At 50.4% G+C, this 25,190-nt stretch overlaps 4 protein-coding genes across 4 annotated transcripts; 2 read left to right on the top strand and 2 right to left on the bottom strand.

Moving 5' to 3' along the window:
* Positions 1–1,897: 1,897 nt before the first annotated feature.
* M438DRAFT_279871 (NAD dependent epimerase/dehydratase family protein) lies at positions 1,898–2,927 on the top strand (the record flags this gene model as incomplete). Its single annotated transcript, XM_029901118.1, has 2 exons — positions 1,898–2,312; positions 2,365–2,927. 2 exons carry the CDS (start codon positions 1,898–1,900, stop codon positions 2,925–2,927), a joined length of 978 nt encoding a protein of 325 aa, XP_029757517.1.
* Positions 2,928–9,921: 6,994 nt separating this feature from the next.
* M438DRAFT_367966 (uncharacterized protein) lies at positions 9,922–13,099 on the bottom strand (the record flags this gene model as incomplete). Its single annotated transcript, XM_029908005.1, has 7 exons — positions 9,922–10,113; positions 10,167–10,178; positions 10,225–10,392; positions 10,446–10,505; positions 10,555–10,643; positions 10,767–10,878; positions 12,713–13,099. The coding sequence occupies 7 exons, from the start codon at positions 13,097–13,099 to the stop codon at positions 9,922–9,924; spliced, it is 1,020 nt and encodes a 339-aa protein (XP_029757516.1).
* Positions 13,100–15,206: 2,107 nt separating this feature from the next.
* M438DRAFT_279907 (uncharacterized protein) lies at positions 15,207–18,567 on the bottom strand (the record flags this gene model as incomplete). Its single annotated transcript, XM_029901121.1, has 3 exons — positions 15,207–15,994; positions 17,994–18,336; positions 18,412–18,567. 3 exons carry the CDS (start codon positions 18,565–18,567, stop codon positions 15,207–15,209), a joined length of 1,287 nt encoding a protein of 428 aa, XP_029757515.1.
* Positions 18,568–19,104: 537 nt separating this feature from the next.
* M438DRAFT_383573 (uncharacterized protein) lies at positions 19,105–19,692 on the top strand (the record flags this gene model as incomplete). Its single annotated transcript, XM_029908944.1, has 2 exons — positions 19,105–19,346; positions 19,405–19,692. Exons 1-2 carry the CDS (start codon positions 19,125–19,127, stop codon positions 19,690–19,692), a joined length of 510 nt encoding a protein of 169 aa, XP_029757514.1. The 5' UTR covers positions 19,105–19,124.
* Between the last annotated feature and the right edge of the window lie 5,498 nt (positions 19,693–25,190).

Here is a 25,190-nt window from a genome sequence, read left to right as displayed (position 1 = left end):
GCAGTTGAATGTTGATCATAATCATGAAGCACGAAGGATCGAGCATATCACGCCCATAGGACGTCGCTCCAAGTGAATTGGCTCCCGATTACCATTCACGATGTCTTCGACCTAGTCGATATCGAGGCAAGCATAGAAAAGCCTTCCACTAGTCTGTCGCATGCAAAGAAGATCACTTGCCTCGTGTTACGAAAGCGTAGAATCCTTCTAAAGAACTTGACGTTCGTCCCACTTCTTCTGTGCCGCTATCCGCGGAGTTTCGATTCAGACTAAATCAGGAGAAGTGCTCAACCACATGCTACTGCACGTGTATAGCACGCACATCTGCTAAGCCATGTCCTGACCTACTTGAAACTTCGTCAATGGCGGCGGCTTTGAAAAGCTTCTTGAGTCAGTCATGCTTGACATACAAACACCCAATCTACTACAGGCGTGGATCCAAAAGTCCCAGGATCTGATGCTTATCCCCATGCTCAGCTTTGGAGACGAAGTGGAACCGAAAGACTAGGGGAGTCAGAACGAAGGGAAAAGTCATGGAGGTAAAATGTTTTGACGACGGAAATGATAGCGCTTTGCCGAATCTTGACATCGCATGTCCATGCACATTCTCTTGGCAAATGGAACGTCGAACCCCACTCACCCACTCGCGGGCCGACGCCAAGATGGCTCGCGCCATCAGTTCTTAATCCCGCTATTGCTTCGCCAGTTTGGTGTATCTTATTCTTCCTTGCCGATTCTTGTTTCCACTTCACTGCTTGGCTCACCCACCTTACGTTCATTCGCCATTCTGGCAAATTCTCACCGGTTGCAGTTCGGATCGGTCCCCGCCAGTTATCGTCACGTTTCGAATATGAGTGTTCCAAGCATTCTGTCTCCGGATCCATTTTGGCCCATCGGACCATTTGACAGCAGGTTCTTCGCCGCTGCTTGCCTTGCAACCTTCTATGTCTACTACACCACCGGCTTCTCCTTTGGCCTGCTTGTCACCGTTACGGCAGTTGTTGTCTTTGCCATCATGTCCGTCATAAGCGCTTGAGAGTAGTGTCTATCACCCAGTGCTCATGGCAACTGGAATGTCAGGAACAGCGCACTGGCGTCAGCCTGTCCATTCCTCAAACTGCGCAGGATAAAGTTCGCAACTTGAAGATGTGGGCGGCTTGAGTGGTTAGACACAAGGAACAACCTGGACTGAACTCAACTTCCCAATGATGGTATGATACCAGTCCTGAAAACCGCAAACTGTATGACGAGCGTGTCTAAGCGTTCACAGATCAGTAAATAAAAGCTTCACAAAGAACTGCCGGGGATATCTAAAACGAATGTGCCACCTTCCGCACTTTGTTGCGACTTTCCAAGCTCTTGAGCTCGTCCAAGACTGTGACGATGTGCTGATTGGTATGCTGGCTGTCACGAATTGTTTTGCTTTGAATGAGGCTGTACACCGTTCTCGCTTCGATGCCTCTTCGCAATACTTTTCCGGTCGTGTGCAGTGTGTAGCTTGACGTGTAGTCGTCGACTCTGCGATGAATTTGGATGTCAGGACCTGCCAAAATCCTGCGGAGTTGCAAAGTGTGCGGGAGGATCTGGAGGCGTATATTTCATCATGCCCCGACGAAACCTCCAGAACGAGCCTCGGCTGTTGACTCAACAGGAACACGACTCCGAAGCTTTATGTTGACTGAACAGCCGATTCCCAACGACGTGTTCAGTCAACACAGAGACAATTCGAGAAACAAAAAGGCGATTGTTAAGCAGCTGTCGGACCATGCGTTGTACCGTCGCCAATCCCATTCGTCCGGTATGAGTAAGACGGAGAATAAAACCAGAGGACGGCCCTCGATAATGCGACACCAAATATCAAACAAACGACCAACTCATCGACTCTCACCTCTCAAACATGTCTGATTCTCTCGTCTTTATCACCGGAGCTACTGGCTTCATCGGCGCTCAAGTCGTCCAACATACCCTTGAAGCTGGCTACAAGGTCAGATTGAGCGTTCGCCGTGAATCGCAAATCCAGGATCTTCGCCGCGTCTTCGACAGCTTTGCCGACAAAGTGGATTACGTTGTTGTTCCTGATTACACCATCCCCAGCGCTTTCGATGCTGCGCTCAAGGATGTCACTCATGTGATCCATGTCGCTTCTCCACTCGTGGGCGGCGCCGAGGACCTTCTGACCCCTGCCGTCAAGGGTACCACGTCGGTGTTGGAGTCTGCTCTCAACATTCCAACGATCAAGAAAGTCGTTATCACTGCCTCGGTGGCTTCGCTGATTCCTCTTGGAGGCAGCTATGATGGTGTTCCCGTGAGAGGTAAGTCTCCGCGTCTTCCGTCGTCCAGAGCACGGATACTGACAATTTGCAGAGGACATCGAGACCGACAAGCTGCGCTTCGACACCTCCATTGTCCCTACTCTGGAGCCTTTCGGCCAATACCAAGCAAGCAAGCTGGCCGCCCACACCGCAACTCTGGACTTTGTCGCAACAAAGAAACCTCATTTCAGCGTTGTGACTCTCCACCCCGTCTTTGTCTTCGGCCAGAACCTGCTGCAGACAAAGGCTGACGAGATCGCCGGAACCAATGGCATGCTCTTCGGCTCTCTCTACTCCGAAAAGCCCATGTTCGCTCCCTACCGTGGCGTGCACGTCTTGGATGTCGCAGAAGCCCACGTCAAGGCTTTGACTTTGCCCGAGGCACCTGTGTCTTCGTTCTTGTTGTCGGCGAAGGATAGATCTTGGGAAGAGGCGTTGGCGTTTGCGAAGAAGGAGTTCCCTGGTGCTGGGTTCAAGGCTGAGGCGATTACGGGGGAGGCGTGGAATGTGGATACTACGCTGGCGAGAGAGAAGCTTGGGTTTGAGACGTGGAGGGAGATGGAGGAGCAGATCAGAGATACTGTTACTCAGCAGTTGAAGCTGCGTGGTATGTGAGCGAGGAAGGAAGGTTACGGGACGAGATGCATGGTGGGTGTTCATCTGGAAGGCTTGTTAGCTTCATATGTTTGTATAGACGGTGTAAGATACTTCTTTATTACTCTTTTCTCAGGCTGCCTACTTCCTGGGCTCCTGGAAATGCCAATTTGTCCAGCACCGTGAGACGTCGTTGAGGGCGACACGCAGCGGTTAGCGCTCTTCTGCTCTTCCTGTCGTCTCTGCTGATCTGCTTCCACGATCTTCTGCTTTTCGGCCAGCCGAACGTCTGCTGGGCTGGTTGTTCGTTCGTTCGCCCTCATGAGCTGGAGCTCGTGTAATTGTTCTTCTGGGAAGTCGTCAGCCATGACTATTCGCGCGGGAAGTATGACATACGCCTACCGAGCATTCCTCGAGACTGTCCCTGCTGCCTCGGGCCCTTGAGCGATCAGTGTACTCGTTCGCGGCACGGTCCCTGTAGACCAACGATCACCGGCTTGCCCTCGCATTGCTCAGCTCGTTAGCCAATCCTCTCCTTTGCTCAATCGTCTGCTCTGCTTCTTTTCAGCTGCTGGACTGCTCAGCTGGCCGTCTGCTCGTTCTCCATCTCCTTGCCTTCATCTTCCTGCCTAATGTGCTGATGTGCCCATCTCCTGGCTCCCTCGTCTATCCGTCCTCTGGCTTGTTCGCTTGCGTATCTGCTCTTTTGAGAGTATCTCCTTTCGCTCGTGTACTCGTGGGCTGGTGCTCTGATGTGCTGCTATGCTCTTGTGCTCCTCTGCAGGTCTGCCGTGCGCTTCTCTGCTCGTGCTATCCTCTCTGCGACTAGGCGATGGAGATGTAGGAAAAGCGTGTCGTGCTTGTCGCAGGCGGAGTATCTGGGGAGAGAAAAGATGTGGGTCTCCAGGAGAAGAGAGGCGGCGGAAGAAGGGAATCTCGGGAGATGTGTTTGCGGTATCGTACGAGGTGGTGCTTTGGATGGTGAGCGAGATGGATAGGCAAGATGGGTGAGATGGGTGAGACGAGTCCACCTTGAGGGTACGAAGGAAGAGTACCGCGTCTTTCGTAGACGAAACAGCCCGCTGTCGTGGTGTCAGTATGATGCGAGAAGAAAGGAAGAAAAAGACAAACAGAAAGGAGTCGCAGCGCCGCTGACATGTCAAGGTTGAGAAGACATTTCGAAGTCATCAAAAAAGCACAAGAAGAAAGCAGTTGTGAAGAAGAGCGAGAGGATTGATTTGTTATGTTTGGCAATATGAAGAGAGGTTTCCTGCCCAAGACCCTTCAACCCATTTTCCTCCATCCCAAAGCCTCCTCCTCCTCTGAGCCAGCAAGACAAGACACCATCCACCACTGGAAACAACTTCCTGACACCGACTACAGTTATAGTCGATGTCAGGGGGTCGCTCCCAGTGGTATCAGTGTCCTTGCCCGGCTGGCTCCACCTCATGTCGTCGACAATTCCGCGCCACTCGGAATTGAAGTTGATGCTGCAGTCTAGGCAGGCCTTGTGTTCGAGATCGTACTCCTTGAGAGCGGTGAGGACGATCTTGAGGCGGCGGGTGTCCTCACCAGAAGAGGAAAAGCCGGAGCCGCCACGACCTCTGGTGTTGACGTTACTGGCAGGACCTGATAGTAGGTTATCAGCATGTATACGAGTGAGAAGAAGGCTTGGGATTCACTTACCATTGCGAGCATCGTTCAACTGTCTCTGGTAGAACTTGCCCTGGTTCTGCAGTCTGGTGATCTCAATGCGCTGCTGGTCGACCAATGGTCTTGATGGGGCGGGCATTGTTGAAGTCGCTGGAGGAGGACGAGGGGGTGCTCGACTCAGAGCAAGTAGGAAGACCGAAACACATGTTGATGGTGAACCCGCATTGTTGAACTTCGCTGGGGGAAAAGTGGCACGAAGCTCTTGCTGTGGTGAGCACCGCGAAGGGAAGCGATGTGGGCGTAGTACACGGCAGGGAAGCGATGTGGGCGTAGTAAACGGCAGGGAAGAGTGAAACTGAGGGCGGCCGGTGTCGTTGCCTTGCACCTCGGTGAAACTCAGGGATGTACTGGTAGATGGGGGCCTTGGGGACACCGGACAGAATGTGGATCTTGTCCTGAGGCTACTGGTGTTGTAGTGAACAGGACGAGCACATTTGCTGTGGTGAGCACCGCGAAGAGAAACGATGTGAGCGTAGTAAACTGCAGGTATTGAGAGTAGCCTGGCTCGTGGGCCCTTCTCCAGTGTTCAGCACGGCTGACCTCGCTGGCGTACCCTTGCACCTTCTTATTGTCACACTCGGGGTGTAGGCACTGGTAAGTTGCCTTCCTGAAAACCCCCTCCTGGTTTTCCACTTCCTGCTGGGTCATTGCCACGTAGCCCCGGGTTGTTCTGGCGATGACCGAGTAGGCGGCAGGCAAGATATGTGGGCGTAGTACACGGCAGGGAAGATTGAGACAGGAGTGGTAGCACGGATGTACTGGTATGAGTGCTCGTAGATGAGCGTGTGGCGCGGTGCTTGAAGCGCTCACCGTAGCCCGTGTCCCTGATCTTCTCAATCTTGTAGTGGACGGGACGAGCAGTACCCTTGATAGCGGTGTGAGCGCAGAGGTAGAAGTCGTTCTCGAAGGGCTGAGTGACACCAGTCTCAACAAGTGTACCGGGAAGAGGGTTGGCGTTCTTGTCACCACCGCTCTGAGGGAAGAAGCGAACGTGATGACGCTTGGAAGCGATGATGACCAAGAATCTGGGCATAACGTTGATCTTGGCGAAGGCCTTCTTCATGGCGGCGACCTCCTGGTTGATGACCAAGAGGGTTGGCGTTCCGGTGCTCCAGAAAGAGTGTGTTTCTGTAAGAAACAATAACAACAAGGCTACTCGACTGACGAGTCTGGCGTAGCGCTAGATAGCGTTTGCCATCTGTAAGAGCAGCGAAGGGCGCCGGAGAAACTTGTCCGATGCTTGCGCATGCAATTTCTGTGGCGAGGTGTAAGCGCGAGTCAAACAAAGGCAGTGAAAGACGTCAGAAAAGGAGCAGATGACACGAAAGGAAAAGAAGGTGGAAGGCAGAAGGAAGGAGGTGAAAGACGTCGGAGAAAAGGAGCAGATGACACGAAAGGAAAAGAAGGTGGAAGGCAGAAGGAAGGAGGCGAAAGAGGAAGGGAAAAGAGATAGAGTAAATCAAAAGGCGAAAAAAGGAAAAGGAAAGAAAAGAAAAGAAAAGAGAACGACAAAGTGAAAAAGGAAGTGAAAGAGGGATTGGAAGAGAGACTTACGGTGGTGGGCATTGGAGAAGTTTGCGCAAGCCAGAGCGGGGGTGTTGATGGTCGTCGTGTGCAGAGACATAGAGGCGCGCCTCATGTTTGTTGAGTGGACGGAGAGGGAGATGCGCCTGATGATTGGTCAGGACATGGAAGACAGAAGAAGAGATGAGAGAAGAACTTACGGCAAATGGTGAAGAAGATCTTCGAGAAGCAGAGCGATCTTGGTGGTGGCGAGAGAGGTGAAAGATGGCGCGCCGAGCGACTGGTGTTGGTGGTGGAGGAAGATGATGAAGGAGTAGAGAGGGAGAAGTCAAAGGTGGATGGCGGATGGTGGAGGAGGAGGGCGACCATATTTTGCGATGGATTGTAGATGAAGAAGAAGAGAGAGGATCGGAGGAGCAGACAGGTTAAATAATGAATGCGGTGTGTGCGTGTGGGTGTGAGAATCACTGATAATGCCAAGACGTTGCGGTAAATTCGCTTGCGGTGGTCGCCTTGCCGAGTGCGTCCACGGGAGACTCGCCCATCCTTGTTACTGCCCAAAGCGGACTAGTGACCCCTGAAGCTAATCCGAGAACTGGAATGGCCTTCCTGAATTTGGGCCTCGAGGCAGCTTTGAGATGTTCGGTTTGCTGAACGAGGATATACGACATTCGTCTGACATGATCACATAGTCCCTGAATTCAGCTGCATAGATCCCAAGAACCAGACCTTGTCTCAAAGACACCCGCCCTCTCGAGCCTCCGAAGTATAAGACGCTGATGAACCATGCGCGGAGCAGGAGTGTAGGTCGGGCAAGTTGTCCGGGGTAAACAGAGGTTGGTGTTGTCTCTGAAACGTGCTTCCTCAAACGTGCTTCCTCGACAAGCAAGATCATCGCCGACTGATATCAATATGTGAGCGACTGTCTGCCGGGAACGTCTGGGCAGTCAGGAGCGTATCTCAAAGATGATATGGTCTCTTCTCAGCACCACAATCCCGACAGTGACTCTTCATCCCTACATCTGGAACCAACAGGATATTTCAAGTCAGACATCTTCAACATCACTCACGCTCCTATCTCTGAACCCTCCTCTGACAGTGTCAAAGATTTCTCTCCCGATGCCGTCAATGTGTGGTATATCGTTCGATTCTGGTTCGTCCATCTCATCTCGCTTCGCACCTCCGTTCTCGAAACAACCAAGGAAGCGAACAAAGTCGATAAGGCCTCGATGAACCTTTGCAGGGCCCGCCGGCGGGTCGCTACAGTGCATACATTCTTCTGCCTCGATCGATTGCTCGCTCACCCGACCTGCAGACGAGAACACAGCCTTGCGGACTCTGCCGAATCTCAATCACCTTCTCGGGGAACATCCACTGGTTGACAATGGTTTCAAGCTTCCCCAATCAGCTCCAACACCCTCGAGCCTCGCTTCGACACCCACAAAGCCTATCTTACATCCAGAAGCAGCGGCGGCAGCACAACCTTCTGCAAGACGCCTGTCAGGCACCATCTACGACAATCTCACGAAAGTGCCCCAGCAAACTGCTCCGCAAGACACCATCCCAGAGTCTCGCCCTCTCACGAAACATCGCCGCCGCCAAACGTACATTCACGACCTCATTGCCCTCCCACGACCTCCACGGCCTTCTCGAGCTCAGGTTCACCCAACAACTTGCCAAAATGTGTACTTGGACGCCTACAGCCCGTCTGCGTGGTGAGCATCGAATTGTTTCCAACCTTCATGCAGGCTGCACGGGTCGACTCATGCTCGCTGTCGTGCTCTCACCACGGAGGGACTGGCACACGAATCTGAGCAGTAGCGAACTGGCATGGGTCGATTGATCTTTTGCCGTGCAGGTGACTCCCAAAGCACAAGGATGATACGAACGAGATCAGACAAACCGCAGTCGACCGCCTTATCGGGCAACTCGCCACTGCTGAAAAGATAGCACATCTCGCTTTGAGGTCGGTGGATACGAGTCTCCGGTAACGAATGTGGCTGCGGTAGAGACGAGCTTTCAGGTCGTCGATGGGGTTGGTATTGTGATCTTGATGAGATACAGCGTGGGGTCATACTACTCAAGGCGTAGAGTGCGAGGAAAGGCAAGATCCAGGATGGAAGTAAGGCTTTCGGTACCAGATAGAGATAGAACAGAGATGGGCTTTCGGCCTGCGGATAGATATCGGTATCTAGCTATGAAAATGCAACATGATTTTCCAAGTAGTCTCAACGCTCGAAGAAGGCATCAGTGACCACCTACTCTCAATGGACGAGTAGTGGGCCGCTAAAAACTTCATGCCTTTTCACAGTCACATTGGTACTCTATCTCAGTCCAGAGACGATGATGCAACGACCAAAGCAGAAATATCAAAGAGGAAATAGCTGATTGCATGACAGCCGCTTCGGCACATAACAGAGTTGCTACCGCTATCCGTGCTTCTCGACGAGATTCTCATTGTCCATCAAGGTTGGTTTACGGTGGAGAGCCCTTGTTCACGCACGACAAAACATTTGCATCATGCACTTTTCGGAAGATGTATGGTATCACAACCCAGTCCACAGTTGTTCACGTTGAGGAAAGCATTTGACAGAGTTCTGGTTTTGCATTCATTTTTGGCACGGAAAGAAACATACGCTTTTCCGCTCATGAGGATATGTCGGTACCACTTCTATCCTGATTCTGAATGTTACGATGCTTGCGAGAAAGGCCAACGACCTCTCAAGGGTTTGCAAGAAAGTAGCTCGAGTCCCTACCTTGCTACGCACACCTGGAACAAAAAGAACCATGATTTTCTCTTCTCCGAGACTTCCTATAGCTTCCCTCTCCGCGTCCCTCGCGCTCTTGACAAGTATGCAGCTCTGCACAAGAAGATTAGTGATTTGTTGCCAAAGGATGAAGCAGGAAGTAGTAGCATACCTTATGCATCCGCAAGAAAATGGAGTCAACTCGTACTTTTTGACACCCTCGAACGAATGGAGTCACTCCGTACTCTCCCCTCCAAGACTCGCCGGTAATGTCTTCTCCGTTCTTGACACCCTCGCCGTCGAGTACTGCAATCCTAGATAAGAGAGTTAGTTGTTTGTCTTTGAACAATGAAGCGCAAGGAAGTAGTATACCTTCTCGTCTACCCGCAAACAAATGGAGTAAAACCGTACTTTTCTTTGAATTCTTAAGGTTGCCTTGCTCTCGAGACCGGGAACCTCGCCGTCGAGTATTGCGTTGCTGCACGAGAGTGTTAGTTCACTGTCGTAGAGGAAGTTGGCAATGAGTAGAAACACACCCCGTAACGGATACGAATAAGGAAAGCGTCCTAAACCCCGTACTCCGAAAGTCGAGGTACTCGCTATTCCTATGCCCGACGACCTCGGCGTCGAGTATTGCGTTCCTGCACGAGAGGGTTGATTTTCTGATGTAGAAGGAGTCGGTGAAGAGTAGAAATATACCTCGTCACGAACTCGAACAAGAAGACCGCCCTAAATGTCTTAGTGTAAGACTCGATGCAACCGCTATCCCCGTTCTCGACGAGCTCGGCAACGAGTATTGCGTTACTACACGATAGAGTTAGTTCAATGTTGCAGCGGTGGCGGACGATGTGTTAAAACATACCTTGTCACACGCCCAAACAAGAACCCCGCCCTAAACTCCTGGATTCAAGACGCGAAGAAACCGGTATCCCGTCTTCGACGACGACCTCGGAAACGAGCATTGCGTTCCTACACGAGAGTGTTAGTTTAAAGTTGCAGCGGTAGCGGACGATGAGTAGAAACATACCTCGTCATGTATCCGAAGCGCTTGCACGTAGGGACCCGAGGCATCGAATGAACATGTCGTAATCAAAGCATTCGCCAAAGTCGGCAGCGATCATTGCAGATCCGAAGGTCCATGGGTTGTGTTCGGCTGAATGTGTTGAGGGTTGAGTTCCATTCGAGGGCGACACCATCAGGTCGAGGAGACCAATCAAGCCAGTCTACACGATGGTCAGCAAGTATATCAGAAGAAAGGGTCAAGAAGAGAACTCACTGGCTGAAAGGTCTTGTTTTATCAGTCTGGAAGTGTACATCAACCAAGCACTTGACACAGCGCTCTGGAGAGTCTTGCGGTTGTCAGCGGGGATACCGCTATCCTGACGCTCCATCTTGGTGGGCAGATGAGACATGGTGCGGACCTTGGTGTGGTCAGCACCGAAGTACTCATGATGGCTGATGAAGTTGAATGCGACAGTGGTAAGAACAGTCTCGAACAGAGTCTTGTTTTATCAGTCTGGAAATGTACATCGCCCAAGCGACAGAAGATGTTCACGAAGCCGGGAACCTCACTGGGAGAACCCACAGCAGTGTCGATCAATCCGATCAGACCAGTCTGTCAAGAAGTCAGAGAGTATTCGGCACGCAGAGAGGGAAGAACTTACGTATTCAAGGGCTCTGTTGAGCACACAGCCCTCAGCAGAGTCTTGGGTCCATTGCTCAGGGATGAGATCGAAGCAGACAAAGCGTGTCTCTGAGGTGTTGGGGTCGGTGTCAGTGTCAGTGCTGAACACGAGGCCCTAAACAAGAGGTGCAGACACGCGGGAGGGCGACAAAAAGCCAGATCCGACAGGCTTGACAGGTGACAAAGACGTACGCTTTGTCGAAGAACCTTCAGCAGTCGAACCGGCGTTCAAGAACTTCATAGCACTACCCTGGCTGGGAGTGTGGAAGTCCCCAAAAGTTGAGGCGAGCGAGCCCGAGGCACCCTGGAAAACAATGGTCAGTCATGTCTTCTTGGAAGGAATCAGTGGAAGCCTGGTGCGGAGAAAGAGAGTGAAGTGGAAATGAAAACGTTGCAAGCTAGAAGACTGCGAAGCAAAGGCCGCCGAAGCATTGAGTTCTGTTGCCACATGAGATGTGGCTAAAGCGATGGTCAGGCGTGGGACGAGGGAAGGGGCCATCATGGAACAGCCTGAATTCTTCTAAGAGAAGAAAGATGCCGGCTTGGAAGTTCCAGTACAACACAAAGCGGCGGGAAGTCAAAATGCTACCGGGGTGCACAAGGCGCCATCCGGAACGAGGTGTTGGGTCGAATAGACTTCCTCAGCATACTCGGCGGAGCGTATGTCTGAGAAGAAAGGTGCCGAGCGTGGAAGGGGAAAACGTCCGGATGAGGTTCAACGTGAAGGGCGAGAGAGCGTGACTTCGGTCAAGGAGACGTTGGTCGGTGAAAGCCATCAAACCCAAGCAGATCTCGACGCGCCTTGAGGCGCATGACTGGTGAGGAGGCTTTTCGATGGAGAAGGATCGCAACACGAGGTGTGGCAGAGCGCAGCCAACCGAAAGAAACACACAGCGGAGAGGCACCTTCTTGTTTGTGTGACATCAACTCGGAAAGAGTCAAGGCCTGAAACCAGAGACGACTTTGCCAGATCGAAGAAGGTCTTCAATGCCACAAACTCTCTACGATGGGACGGCGTGATTTGTTGGACAATAGAAGTTCTGGGAGGAAGAAGGCACTTCTTCAACTTAATAAGCTGTGAGGTATGCTCCAATGGAGGGAGATGCGGACCAGGAGGAAAGTGAAAGTCTCAATCAAATCCACGCGAGTTGAGGCAGGGTGAGATGCGGACCAGGAGGAAAGTGAAAGTCTCAATCAAATCCACGCGAGTTGAGGCAGGGTGAGAGTTGGACGAAGAAGTCTCAAGAAGAGGCTGGAGAGGCGCATCTTACAGTAGCTCTCCAACAAGCTGGGCAAGAGCACCGTCATATTCGAGGACATTCGGCGCAAGCGGCTCTCCATGCTTCACTGCCTCCAACGTGACAGTCGGCAGAGCGTGCGTCATCCAGAGAAAGTGCTGTCTGGTGAGGAGATACCTCTGACAATAGCCTTCACGCGAGTCGCGGCTGGGTGTGTGTTGGACGCAGAGATTTGAGGTTGAGATAGACCAGGTAAGTCTGCAGCTCTCAACGTGACACACGGCGTAACGTGATACGGTAGTACACAACGACAACTGAGAAGTGTCTGCAGTCTACAGCAATCTTAACGCGAGTTGTGGCGGGGTGTTGTGGGGAAAGGGAGTTTAGGTCGAGAGAGGCAGCTTGCGTCCGCAGCTTCAACGTGACATATGTCGCGGGTTGATTCGTTGGTAGAGAGCAGTGATTGGAGGAGTAGCTGCAATTTCCAGCCAGTCCAACGCGATTTGCGGCGTGATGTGCTTTTGGCAGGAGAGACCTCAAGCAGAGAAAGACATCTGCGGCGAGATGCGCTCTGAGGAAGAGCACCCTGAGAGGTATAGGCGGCGTAATCTGAAAGCTCCACGTGAGATAAAGCGCAGTACAGTTCAATTGAAGACAGCGCCTGCTGCCAAGCGGACGCAAAGTGGGTAGTCTTTGCGCGGCTTGCGGCGTGATGTCCTCTGGAAGTGGAGAGTGGAATTTGGGTAGCGAACCAGCAAGGAGTACTTTCAACTCGAGTTGCGGCGTGATGTGATTCGGAAGTAAGATCTGGTGGGATGGTGAACCAGCAAGGAGTACTTTCAATGCGAGTTGCGGCGTGATGTGACTTGGAAGGAAGATGTGTTGCAATGGATAGCGAACCAGCAAGAAGTACTTGAAGAACATAGTACTTGAAGTACTTGAAGTACTTCCAACGCGAGTTACGGCTTGGTGTAATTCGCAAGCAGGAAGTGTCCGCAGGATGAAACAGCTCTCACGCGAGTCGGGGCGTGATGTGATTTGCAAGCAGAGTTTCTGCAGCAAGAGACAGTTCTCGCGCAACTTGCGGCATGGTGTTGTGAATTCGAAGTAGGAGGTAGGAAGTGAATCTTGTATGAGAAGGTTCTTGCTCGAGTTGCGGCGCAATGTGATTTGGGAGCAGGATGTGTCTGTAGGATAAGACAGTTTCCACGCGAGTTGAGGCGTGATCTGGCTCGCAAGCAGCGAATGTGCTGCAGCAAGAGATAGTCCCAGCGCGAGTTGCGGCATGATGTGGGTTCGGAAATGAGCAGTACCCTCAGTCTGAAGCAGCACTCGTGCGATTCCGGGGTGATGTGATTTGAAAGTAGCGAATGGCTGCAGTAAGAGATAGTCCTGGCGCGAGTTGCGGCATGATGTGCTGCCGAGATAAAGAGTGACTCCAGCATAGAGCAGCTTCTACGCGAGTTGCGGCACAACGTGATTCGAAGTCTGGAAGTAGGAGGTAGATGACAGAGGAACTTTCGAAGATGCAGTTCTCGCACGAGTTGCGGCATGATGTGCTGCGGAAGTAGGAAGTAACTCTAGTATAGAGCAGCCCCCACGCGAGTTGCGGCATAACGTGATTCGTAGNAGAGGAACTTCCGGTGTAGAGCAGTTCTCGCGCGAGTTGCGGCACAACGTGATTCGGAGATGGGCAGTAGGAAGTGGGAAATGCATAACAGAGGAACTTCTGGTATGAAGCAGCTCTCGCGCGAGTTGCGGCACAACGAAGTTCGTAGATGGGGAGTAGGAAGTGGATAACAAAGGAACTTTCGTGGTGCACACATACCTTGTAAGGCCAAGTTGGCGCGTGCCTCCTCTTCTGTTGAAGGAAGAGAAGGCACGCACCAGAAGGCAGTAAAGTATAAAATACAGGAAAGCCGGTAATAAGGTGATAACCAGGATTGTCGGATAATGGATAAAAATGGATGATGATGAAGGAAGAGAGGTGAGAAAGAAGGTGTTGTTTTGATAAGGTCTGACGCTGGAAAAGCTTGACACGTGCTGACTAAGCGAGACGACAGTGAATGTGATATCAAATGACTGATTGTCGTTCACTTGTGTCCCTTGCATGCACATGTTAATACTGCAATCCCTTGCATGCACTTTTGTCCCTTGCATGTTCACTTATATCCCTTGCATGCACATTTTGGCGCTCTTAGTGGCCACCGAGGCAGAAGAACATTCGTTTCTGCATTTTGATGGGAGGTTGTTTGTCTATCGCAGGGCACCAGGAAGCACTTTGTCTAGTGTTCTGTCATTATTTCGACGCTGAAGTTCGGCTCTCAGTGGTCATCGACTCGGTGGAGAAATATTTTTTGCATTTTGATGGGCACATTTTTTCCTGGTATAGGGCAGCGGGGATGACACGTCGTCTAGTCTTCTCTCCCTATTTCGAAGCTGCGTTTTAGCTCTCAGTGGCCAACTACTCTGCGAAGAAAAACTTCTTGCATTTTGATGTGATCGATTTTTCCTGGTATAGGCCATCTGGGATTCCATTTTCCTACTTCTTTTCTTCGAATCTATGCGCAAACATATCACGTTCATGTCATTATATGGAGATGTCCTCGTACTTGCCCACGAATGAAGCCAGAATGCTTTTGACATCAAGCAAAACGGTTCAAACATTACGAGATATTGATGTTTCAGTCTCACCAGATCCTCTGCTATTGCTTAACTCAGGGACAAACTAGAGACTACAAGTTTCAGCATGTTATGCGTCGAAGGAAAGAACTATTGACGCTGCATATGCTTGGGGGAAGGGAATCGCTTACTAAGCAAGCGAGTGATCTTGCGGGCTCGAGGGCATGATTGGCCGATGGTTGCCTGGAGATGTCATCTTGGCTGGTGATTCAGCATGGACCCGCGCATGCCTTTCGAGACATAAAAGGTCCCTTCTGTTCTCACATTTTCTTCTTGCATTCATAATCAAGTGTAAATTTTGGTTTTTGAGCAGCAGAAACGAAGACATTGGTTCTCCTATACCAACTGTCGTATGGTACTGCTTGCAACAGTGATAACTCTTCTTGGTATTCTCCAGCTGGCCTTCCACTTTGGCGCAGCAGACGACCAGGAGTGGACATTTCTTTCCGTAGCAGCAATAACATCATCTTCTCGTGCTTCATTCTTGCGCCTGTCACATGTACATCATTGTTTTCGTTCCCATGCTGACACTCGTCTACCTTGTGTTTCTGTCACATCTCTGCAGCAGAATGAACACTGCCTTGTAGCTCCAAATAGATGGTCGAGTTTGTTTTGAATTGAGAAGCACTGTGCGTCTCAGGCACGATCGCATTCTGGCTCAGTCTTTCGGCAGAGTCTTATCCAGCAGCAAAGCTTTATCCACAGCTTCTCCTCACAGCCATGTAGGCGCGGTGTCGGACACCGGGTCCCGTGGCACAGCGTTCCATCTCTCCTGCCCCGTCTTCCACACACCCGGACCACCACGTTGCCACCTGTACGTCGCCCAATACTCAAGCCGTGGCAGTTTGTAAGCTCTCTGCCCAAACCTCGTCACTTGATCATTCCACATGCCATCAGTAAGCAAACGCTGACACCATTCCTGAGGTATGGGCCACAGTTTCTTCGGCCGACTTCTATCAACAGGCAGGTAATCATTCATAATTGCTTGCGCCCCCGCGGGATCATGCACAAACCATTGATCTTCATTCTCATCGAACCAAAGTCCAAATGCTGGCGAGATGTTTTGCCAGCCATCCCAGCCCAAGCTCATAGGTGGCACCCAGATATTCAGCGACTTGATCATTCCACCGAATACGAATTCCTCGAATGAACAACCTTGTTCGTTTGTCCTTTTTCCTGGAAACCAAGGTTCGAAAGGGTGGTCCAGGACAGGCTTTGGGAAGTAGGCTTTTCCGAACGCGTGGACGAATTCGTGCAAGATGGTGATGGCGAGGGTTACGGTTGTACGAGCTAGTACTCCTTCGGCGAGGATTGTGATCATCTTGTTTGGTGGTATGCCGGCGGCTCGCTGAAGTGTATCGTATGTCCTATTACCAGCTCCTGCTTGTTGTTCGTACAGAAGCAGTTGAGGACCGAATTGATCGCTCAGGTAGATTTCTGATTGGTGAGTATTGCTGATTGTGTCAGGAGGTGTCATACTATCGGTTTCGGTTTGGAAAACTTACGGTACTGTTGCTTGGACGAAGGCGTTATTCACTATTGTTGACTTGGTCACACCGAATCGATTGAACTTCGAGACCTCAGAGACCTCCCAGTTCCAATTTGTCCAATTTTGTAGGGCACACACCCTATTGTACGTTTGCACTAGTTGAGCATCCAACAATGCAGGTGGCTGCATCATGATATGGCAAGGGGTGTTGAAAGTGGTACTTTGTACCTGCGTCGTAGGCTCAGATAGAGCAAAGAAGTAGCTAAGGGTTGTTGGGTCGTCGAGAACAGCCGTCGCGAGCAATATAGCAGGAAGCAGAAGTCTGTATAAATCATCGCTAGTGTTATTCCACAAATGCTTTCGAAAAACTGGATGGATGAGTTCGTTGATATCGGCTCCAGGATTCCGGAAATAGTGAAAATGGAGTGGACCGATGGGTAGATCGTTGTAAGGCTCGCGCGGAATCTTCTGATTGATGAAACCAGCGGCTTCTAGAACTTGCAATCCATATTTCTCAATCAATGGGTGGAAGTCTGGTGCCATGCTTGGGGGACCCAGATGATGTGTGATGGGCCAATCATCGGGTCTGAATTTACCCTCCCCGGTAGTATCGTTGTGGTTGATGGGTCTGACTTCGAAGGAGGTGCCATCTGCACTAAGGCGAGAAGTGTAGTTTGCGGGTTGTTTAGACCAGTGTTTGAAGGCGACGTTGCCTGCCTCGTCCAGCTCGATATCTTGAGGCAGGCTCGGTGGGATTTGTACTACTGTATAGTCACGCGGCTCGATAGCCAAAGCACCTGACAAGTTCATGCCGATTGGATCAGCCATTTGTTGATGTGCGTTATGATATTTACTACAGCGAGGACTCTGGGAGACTTTTCCACAAAAGTAGACTCCTGATCACCCTCATTGGTGAATAGCGTAAAGCACCGGATGCGGGTATCATATCTACAAAGAAGCTCAAGATTCTGTCTCGACAATGGCTGTGAGCTTGGTGACCCCAAGTCATGAACAAAGGAACGGTACATCAGACGAACTTTGACTTTCTGCTGCTACGGAGTCTTGCAAGATTCATCATAACCTTTGCCGTTTTCTTACATCCAAGTGGGTGCTTGTGGTCCATTGTCAAAATCTCCCCATCTATTCTGACCAGTAGACCATATCCCCTTCTTCCTAAGATCATTCAATCGATGCACTGCCCAGTCATCGAATCTGGGTAATTGCAGCGACCGCAGTCCGTATCTCGGTACCTGCTGCTCCCATGTCTCTTTGGTGCTCAAGTCGTGGACGAACCTTTGGAGCACTGGATACAACGTGTGCGGCGTATTGAAAGCCTGGTCCTTACCTTCTGTCATGACACGGGTGGGTCCTTTTCCACCAGGAAGAGACCCAACTTCCCATTGATCCCATTTTTTGGCAAAGTACATCCCAAATGGCGCACATAGCCTCTGTCTATGATCTTCATCTCGGTCCATGGGTGGCAGATATTGCGACAGTCCTTCTGGGCAGCCTCCCATGATGAAGTGGGTGAAAGCGAAACCTGCCTCGTTGCTTCTGTTGCCGTTGATCCAAGGCTCACCTGGTTCCCCTGTTGGAACATGCCAGGCTGCTATGAAGGCATGGGCAAATTCGTGTAGCAGGGTTTCGGCCAGTAAAAAATGTGTACGTTCAACAGCTGACGCAATGTCGATCTTGATCCGATGAGTTTTGGGTACACATCCTGTCCGTAGGGGAAGCTTCAGATCTTCCAGGTGGAGGTCGGTCCCATTTGACACGTCCATGTCAAATTGCTGGAGGATCTCGAGGAAACCTTCACTGACTACGATATCTGTTTGATAGGTGAACCTATTCGACGTCAACGATTGCACCAGGGTTCTCTGCTCCGCGCGACTTACTCTTTTCCCGCTTGCACAAGAAATTTATCTGATTTTTTCTTAGATTTTCCTTTCTTGCCTTTTTCCTTTTCGACCTTGCCTTTCCCCTTCTTGTCGACGTCTCCTTTCACATAACGAGGTTTCATCATACCGGTGCAGTGAGACTTTGACATTCTGTGGACCGACTCAAATTTCCAGGTAGTGAAATCACACATCTTTCTGATTTTCGCATAAGCTTCGATCTGCTTTTCTCGGGCTAGCGTCTCAGGAATAGTTGCGATGTTACATTCACCGAGAACATCGTCGCTGAATGTGCCCATCTCCTCAGGACCAGCAGCCATCGCATGGAAATAGGTCAGAGTGATTTCGTCGTCGAGATATGCACTTGCTATGAGTAATGCTGGCTCAATCACCTTATAGTCTTCATCCTCGAGATCCTTCCACATGGCCTTTCGGAAGACTGGATGGATATGAAGGCTCTCGATGTCTCCCGGATTTCTGTCCTCTGCTGCTTGTCCTTTCGGCCGGGCGTAGTCATCTGGATCTTTGGAGACGTAGTTGATAAACCCAGCTTTCTTCAAAACTTGCAATCCCCATTTTTCGAGCAGTGGATGCCAGTCCGGAGCCATGCTAGGAGGACCCATCATGTACTTTGCGGGCCATTGCCCTAGTGGATCGTCCTCAGTCTCGCCGACGTTTTGGATGTTCATCTGACGAACTTCAAAACCATTGCCTGCATCTCTTCTTGCGGTGAATGCCCAAGAATGTTGACTCCAGTTTGCGTATGATGGCAGTGCAGGAGGATAAAGTGTGCTGTAGCCGCGAAGTTGGACGTCTCCGTTGCTATCGATCATCGTTTGATCGAAGCCGTTGTCGCTGCCATTGTCGTCACTGCTTGCTAAGCTGCTTAGCGAGTCGCTGTCGATGTCCATGGGATCCATATCATTGAGGGTCCAGGTCGAGCGATCACCTCGAAGTATGGAATGGCTCTTCCTTGGTAATCTGACCTTCCACTTGTACGGCAGTAACAATGCCTTGCTGTACTTCGAAGCTGATCATCTGGAAGCGGAAACAGAATGGACAAAGAATTGAGAATCGATGCTGAGTTGAGTCTCGGCAAAGGACAAAGCAAAGATTGTTCCGCATTCGGCTAACGACAGCCACTTATGTCTCTGACACGATGTTCTTCCAGCGAGCTTGCATCATTTTCGTCTCTTCAATCTCATACTCCTACTCACTTGAACAGCCACCCCATCAACTCTCAAGCATGTCTTCAAGAACCTCTCAGTCTCCAGACTGGCCCGAAGATCTCTGGACCAACATCTTCAAGGCATGGACAGGGTTCACTCCTCTCAACCTCGCAACCATCGTAGGCGTCTACTACATCATCGCCATCATCTACGATCCCCACAGTTGCACCACCACAACTCGCTCCGGTCAAGTGTTTAGATGTGCAGCTTGGATCGCACCTTTCGTCCGCCTCCACAATGTAAGACCTCCTTCTTCATCTCATGCAATCTGCTGACACTCTGCTAACAAAACCACAGGTGGCAAAATGGATTCTCAAACTCTACCTACGCATTCCTAAGATGTTTAGGATAGTGATGAAGGATATTGGGCTTAAAGGTCTGGTGTGGATCCCCAAATATGGCTTTTGGATTTTCAGTGCACTGTGGACGCTCCCATGGGTGGCCAGATTGCCGCTGCTGTGGTTCACTTGGTTGGTTGGGATGTTGCCTTCTGGTCTGGTTGCAGCTGTCTTGTTGTACACTGTTTTAAACGGCCAGGAGAGCTTGAATCCGGACTTCATTATTCGGTTTCTGAACAGGAACTAGAGTTGGAAGTTTGTTGGACTTGGGTTTGATTGTGTGGTAATGTTATGGATCCAGCCGCTTCAGGTTCTCCCTCCACATCTTCGCAATGCCATTACCTTGCAGACTTCAATCTCAAGTCGAGTTCTCCCTGTCCATAAATCTGTCTCTCATTGGGCTCTCGTGGCTTTCTTTGTCGGCTTGTGCTCCGTACTAGCTGGAATGGCCAAGTTGTCTGGACCACGATTTTGCGGTGCTTCGCCGTGGCTTTTGGGCGCTTTGTTTGAGGCGCGGACTTTGACATGATCGGAATGGATTGTTGATGACTGAGAAATCAATGGTAAATTGAACAAAGAAAATGCCGTGGCTGGAAAAGGCTTCTTCGAGGTCTGTCTTGTTTTAGTCACGGTGGGCGGATCAGCATCTTTCGAGGAATGCAGATATGTCCGAAAACGGAACGATAGGCGTTCAACGCCGAAAGCAGCCATCCATCACTTCGGGCTGGCTCAGACACGAGTATCGTATTCTGGTGGTCTGATAGTACGTCAAATTCTCCAGATGGTTGCAATGATACGAGTCAAAGCGGTCGCGAAAAAGGACATGTCGTCAAAGTTGCCGCCAAGATGAACATCCAAACCCGGGGTGATGCCGTCAGCATTGGCGGGGAAGACCGTCGGCTAATGAGACCACTCCGCGTTTTCAGCTAATTCTAACATGTGAAAATTCGGCTTTCTCCGCATTGGTGGCTGCAGACTAGTAAATCGAAAATTCTTGTTTATTTTGTTGTTTATTTACATTTAACTTACCATATTACGATTACGTTAACGTCTCTACTCTACCGTACCGTTATACCGTTATTACTAGTCCTCTAATTGCTCGCGCTCGCGCTCGTTATCGTTGTCGCCGTCGTCCTTACTACTATACTACGCTACTACTACTGCTCGCATACCTCGTAAAGCTATCGACCTTACGCTATAGAAAGATTAAGTTAAGAGTTAGATTTAAGAGGAAGGAAACACAGTTGCTAAAGTACTTAAGAAGCTATCGTAGTAACGCGTTATTATTAAGAAGCGAACACTCGAAGTAAGGCTCTAGTAATAGGATATTAGAATATAAGTACGCCTTAATAATGATGCTATCGCTATACGTATTAAGGAGCTCTTCTAGGAGTTCTAGTTTAGCGACGAGCTTATAGCTGCCACTTTATAGCTTAATAGCTATAGTGCGATTAACGCACGTCGTATTAAACGAATTAGAGGAGAACTTAGTATGCTAAAGAGGGTGCCTATTCGCGATAAGGCCTTAGAGGAGGCTATTAGAGAAGCCCTTATCTCTAAATATAGGCGAGGTAACATTAACAACCTTAGTAAGGGTATGCTATATATATACATGCGCGAGAAGTATCATTTTGTTAGAAGGTATAACAAATCTCCCCGAACTTTACTATAGAGCCCTCTATAGTGCCTTCTATAGATAATCTCGACTAGAGCTAACATTATTCTCTATAGAGACCGAGTCTACTGCATTGCACGCTAGCTTAACTTTAAAGGCTATAGTTAAGGACTATCTCGCTAGCAGAGGAAGGTTAAATAGCGCCGTAGTAGAGTTAATACACTAGGTCCTAACTACTTATAGTTAATGGATGCTTACTATAAGCTTAAGCGCTAGGGCATCTAAATATATGCCGCTATCGACTAGTTCTCTCGGTGTATAATATAGTTCTACGCTAGCATCTCTACGCGCTCTGCCGTCTTAGTCCTTAATTAATACATTAAGACTGTCGATAAGACTAGTATTCTACCTCTATTTATCCGTACCGACTATAGAGCTAAGACTGCTATAGCTGCTAGTGCTCATTACGACCTACATCAAATTTAGATTAGCTATAAGCTTATAATTAAGGACTACTTTAAGTACGGTACGAATAAGGCAAATTAGCGCATTAAATTATAGTGGTTTTAAATAACTACTAGCAGCATTAGTGCTTAGACTGCTTTCTTCGATACGCTACTATATAATAGTCGCCATTTATTCGACATTATCGCGTTTCTTGCTATCTATATGCTAATTATTCGCCGCTCTAGATCTGCCTTCGCTAGCCTTAAGAATTATTACCCTATCCGCGCTTAGAACGACCGCCTATACACTATTCCCGGTTCTCCTAAGGCCCTATTCCGTTAGCTAGAGCTCTTTACTAATGCTAGCGAACAAGGACTAGACATAGATGTTAAAACCCTTACACTATATTACGAGTATCTCTAGGATTACAATAGCGAAGAATATCTGCCGCTATACGTACTCGACTAGTGTCGCCTTAAGTTAGTAGCTTAGTTCCCTAGCATAGATAGCATTATTAAGGCTACCGAAGTTAATTAGATTGTCGTAGTTAATAGAGTATACTGCCGCCTCTATTATTAAGCTTATCTATTCCTCCGAAGCGCTATGTTTAATTATCTACATGTCGGTAATATAGAGCTAACGTTATACGAGTCTTAGAAGCTACTTGGCGCCGAGAACTAGTAGCCGTACAATAACCCTGTCGACAAAAGGAACTATATGCTTCTAACTNTAATATGGTGCGTAGCGGGGTGCGCAACGCGGGGTCTTGGCGGTGCTCGGCCGGAGCCGAGGACCACGGTTCGAATCGGGGCTAAACCGTGTCATTACCCCCCCCTGTAAAAAGCGAACTCCGTTGAGCTCTTGAATCCTCCGAATCAGCAATAAACCCGGAACCTGTGAAAACCATCATGTTTGCTCTGTTTGTCCTTTCCTTGGCCATCGACTCGGCCTTTGGAGCAGCTTCATGGACGGCCCTTCCGAGACCATGACCATCGACTCGGCCTTCCGTCCACGCTGCTCCAAGCGTAGAGTTCTTCGGTTCGGGGTCTGAGGCGTATTGCGTGACTTTCGGCGTACGTTGCTCGAGTTCGGACGACGGTGGCCATAGGCAAGGAGGAGAAGAGGCCTGATTCTTCACCGGATCGGCCGCGTGCGCCGTCTCCTCAGATACAGGCTTTCGCATCAGTGCTGTAGTAACAACGTCGTCTTCGCTGAGAAGAGGTAGCTTGAATCCTCTCCATGGCCCAGGCTGGCCCTTCGAACGCTCATCAGCGTGGAACTCTGCGACTGTCTCTTCAGCGCCTTCAGAGAGGTTCTGCCATGGTTCCCACTGGGGGTCGTTGAAGCCAACGTATTTGACGAGGTAGAACAGTTGTCTTCCACGGCCTTTCTTTCTCCACTCGGACTGAAGAACCGATTCCACTTCCCAGTATTCTTCCCCCTCTTGATCGACGACCACTGGCGAAGGGAGTGCTTGTGTCTGTCCCGGTAGGGCATCTTGCGCGACGGGGGTCAGGAGCGAAACGTGGAAGGTGTTGGTGCTAAGCTTGAAGGAGGACGGGAGCAGAAGCTTGTATGCGCGGGGGCATTGCGAGGGTATGGCTTCAGCGACTTGGAAAGGGCCAATGCGCTTGTTGTCGAGTTTCTTCGTAGGGCGAAGGCGGTTGGTAAGGTTGCGGGTGCTCAACCAGACCAGGTCGCCTGGTCGGAAGGCAGGGGCCTCGGTGGTGTCGGCAGATCTGCGGTCTTGTCGCTGGTTCTGAATCCACGTTAGTTCGTCATTCAGTTCTTTGTGTAACTTGCGCATGTCATTGGCGAAGGCATGGGCCTCTTCCCTCAAAAGCCTAGCTGGTGCAGGCACACGCTCTGTTGAGGACGGCAGTGAAGATGAAGGGCCCAAAGAAGGTGGAAGAATCCGCATGTTACGTCCACAGTCAGCGAAGAAGGGCGATACTCCTGTTGGTTCAGTGTCGCGGTTGTTTAGCGCGAATTCCGCCAAAGGTAACCATTTGACCCAGTCGTCTTGGGAGAGGTTGACAAAAGCTCTCAAATATTGCTCCATCTGCTGATTGGTATTCTCATCTTGTCCGTTCGACTGAGGGTGCCAGGCCGAGGACATTGACTGCTGGATGCCGAGAAGCTTTGACAGCTCTCGGAAGAACTCTGAGTCCCATTGGGTGCCACGATCTGTGACCATTTCCTGAGGAAGACCATGTAGCTTGATGATCTGTAACATGGCGCAAGCGGCATCAACTGTAGTAATGGTCTTCATCGGAACGAAGTGTTTGCGCTTGGTGAACCTGTCGGTAGCCGTCATGATGTTGGTGAATGTCGTGCCATTGTGATCGCGACTCTCAGGCAGTGCCACGACGAAGTCAACAGACCAGGAGGCTCCTGGTCCTTCTGGCACATGGAGGGCCTTTTCTCGTCCATGCGTAAAGCGGGGTGTCTTGGAGCGACAACAGGTGTGGCAGTTCCTGACAAAGCGGCGAACATCGTCGGTAACTCCTGGCCATGTAAATGACCGAAGGATATGGTGAAGCGTCCCTGTCCTTCCCGGGTGGCCTGCCAACTGTGTTGAATGATGAGCCTCGATGACTCGTGTCCTCAAGACCTTCGGGACGAAGACGCGACCGGCAATTGTAATGAGGCCGTCTTGGGAGGCACAGTCTGCTAGTGAGATAGTGGTGGATTTGTGTTCCGCGGACAGGAAGGGCGCAAGCTTCTGCGCACCTTGCGCCAAAGCCGTGGCGATGGCGACAGCAACGGGGTCTTGCGACTGTTCGTGAAGGATCTGTTGCTCTAGCGTTAGCGGTGACTCCGCCTCCGGTTCGGTGTCAGCCGGAAAGAGGTTAACGCTGCACAGGGCTGCCAAGTAGACCTCGTTGATAGGATTGCTCTGGATGTTGTCAGGGCCGATGATGGCCTGGTAACGGTCCAGCTCCCTTTCGTCGTCTGCCGTTTGAGGGAAGTCTGCGGACCTTCTTGACAGAGAGTCTGGTTTGACTCCTTTGGAGCCTGGGCGGTAGTTGATCTTCCAGTTGAACTCGGAGAGGAACTCAGACCAGCGAATCTGTCGGCGATTGAGCCTCTGTTTGGTTGTAAAGTACTCTAGTGCTTTATGGTCCGTCAAGACTTGGACGGGGGCCTCTGGGGAGGCGCTCTGTAATTCGGGTTCCCACTCCTCGAAGGCGTGGATAATTGCAAGTAGTTCCTTGTCGTGTACAGGGTACCGGCACTCAGCAGGGTTCATCTTTTTGGACATGTACGCCACAGGCCTAAGAAGGCGACCGTGAGTTGGGTCGTCGTGCCACTGAGAGAGCACTGCCGCGGTGACATAGTCCGAGGCGTCTGTTTCGAGAACGACTTCCTTCTCGAAGTCGAAGTGCGCCAGTACTGGGGCCTCTGTAAATCGCCGCTTCAGTTCGTCGAACGCGAGTGTGGCTTGGTCGGTCATCTTGAATCGGCCTTTGCCCTGGTCTTTAGTCAAATCGGTCAAAGGTTTGGCGAGCAGGGAGAAGCGTTCAATAAATCGGCGATAGAAGTTTGAGAAACCGAGGAATCCTTGGACGTCCTTCAGAACACGTGGGGCTGGCCAATGTAGCACTGCGTCAATCTTCTGGGGGTCCATCTTGAGGCCATCGGTTGATATAATTAGCCCGAGGTACTTGGTAGAGGTGACC

The sequence above is a fragment of the Aureobasidium pullulans genome (genome assembly GCF_000721785.1).
Source record: "Aureobasidium pullulans EXF-150 unplaced genomic scaffold scaffold_19, whole genome shotgun sequence".
NCBI classification, from domain to species: Eukaryota; Fungi; Ascomycota; class Dothideomycetes; order Dothideales; family Saccotheciaceae; genus Aureobasidium; species Aureobasidium pullulans.
The sequence above is the reverse complement of the archived record's forward strand: the minus strand, read 5'-3'. Positions and strand labels throughout refer to the sequence as shown.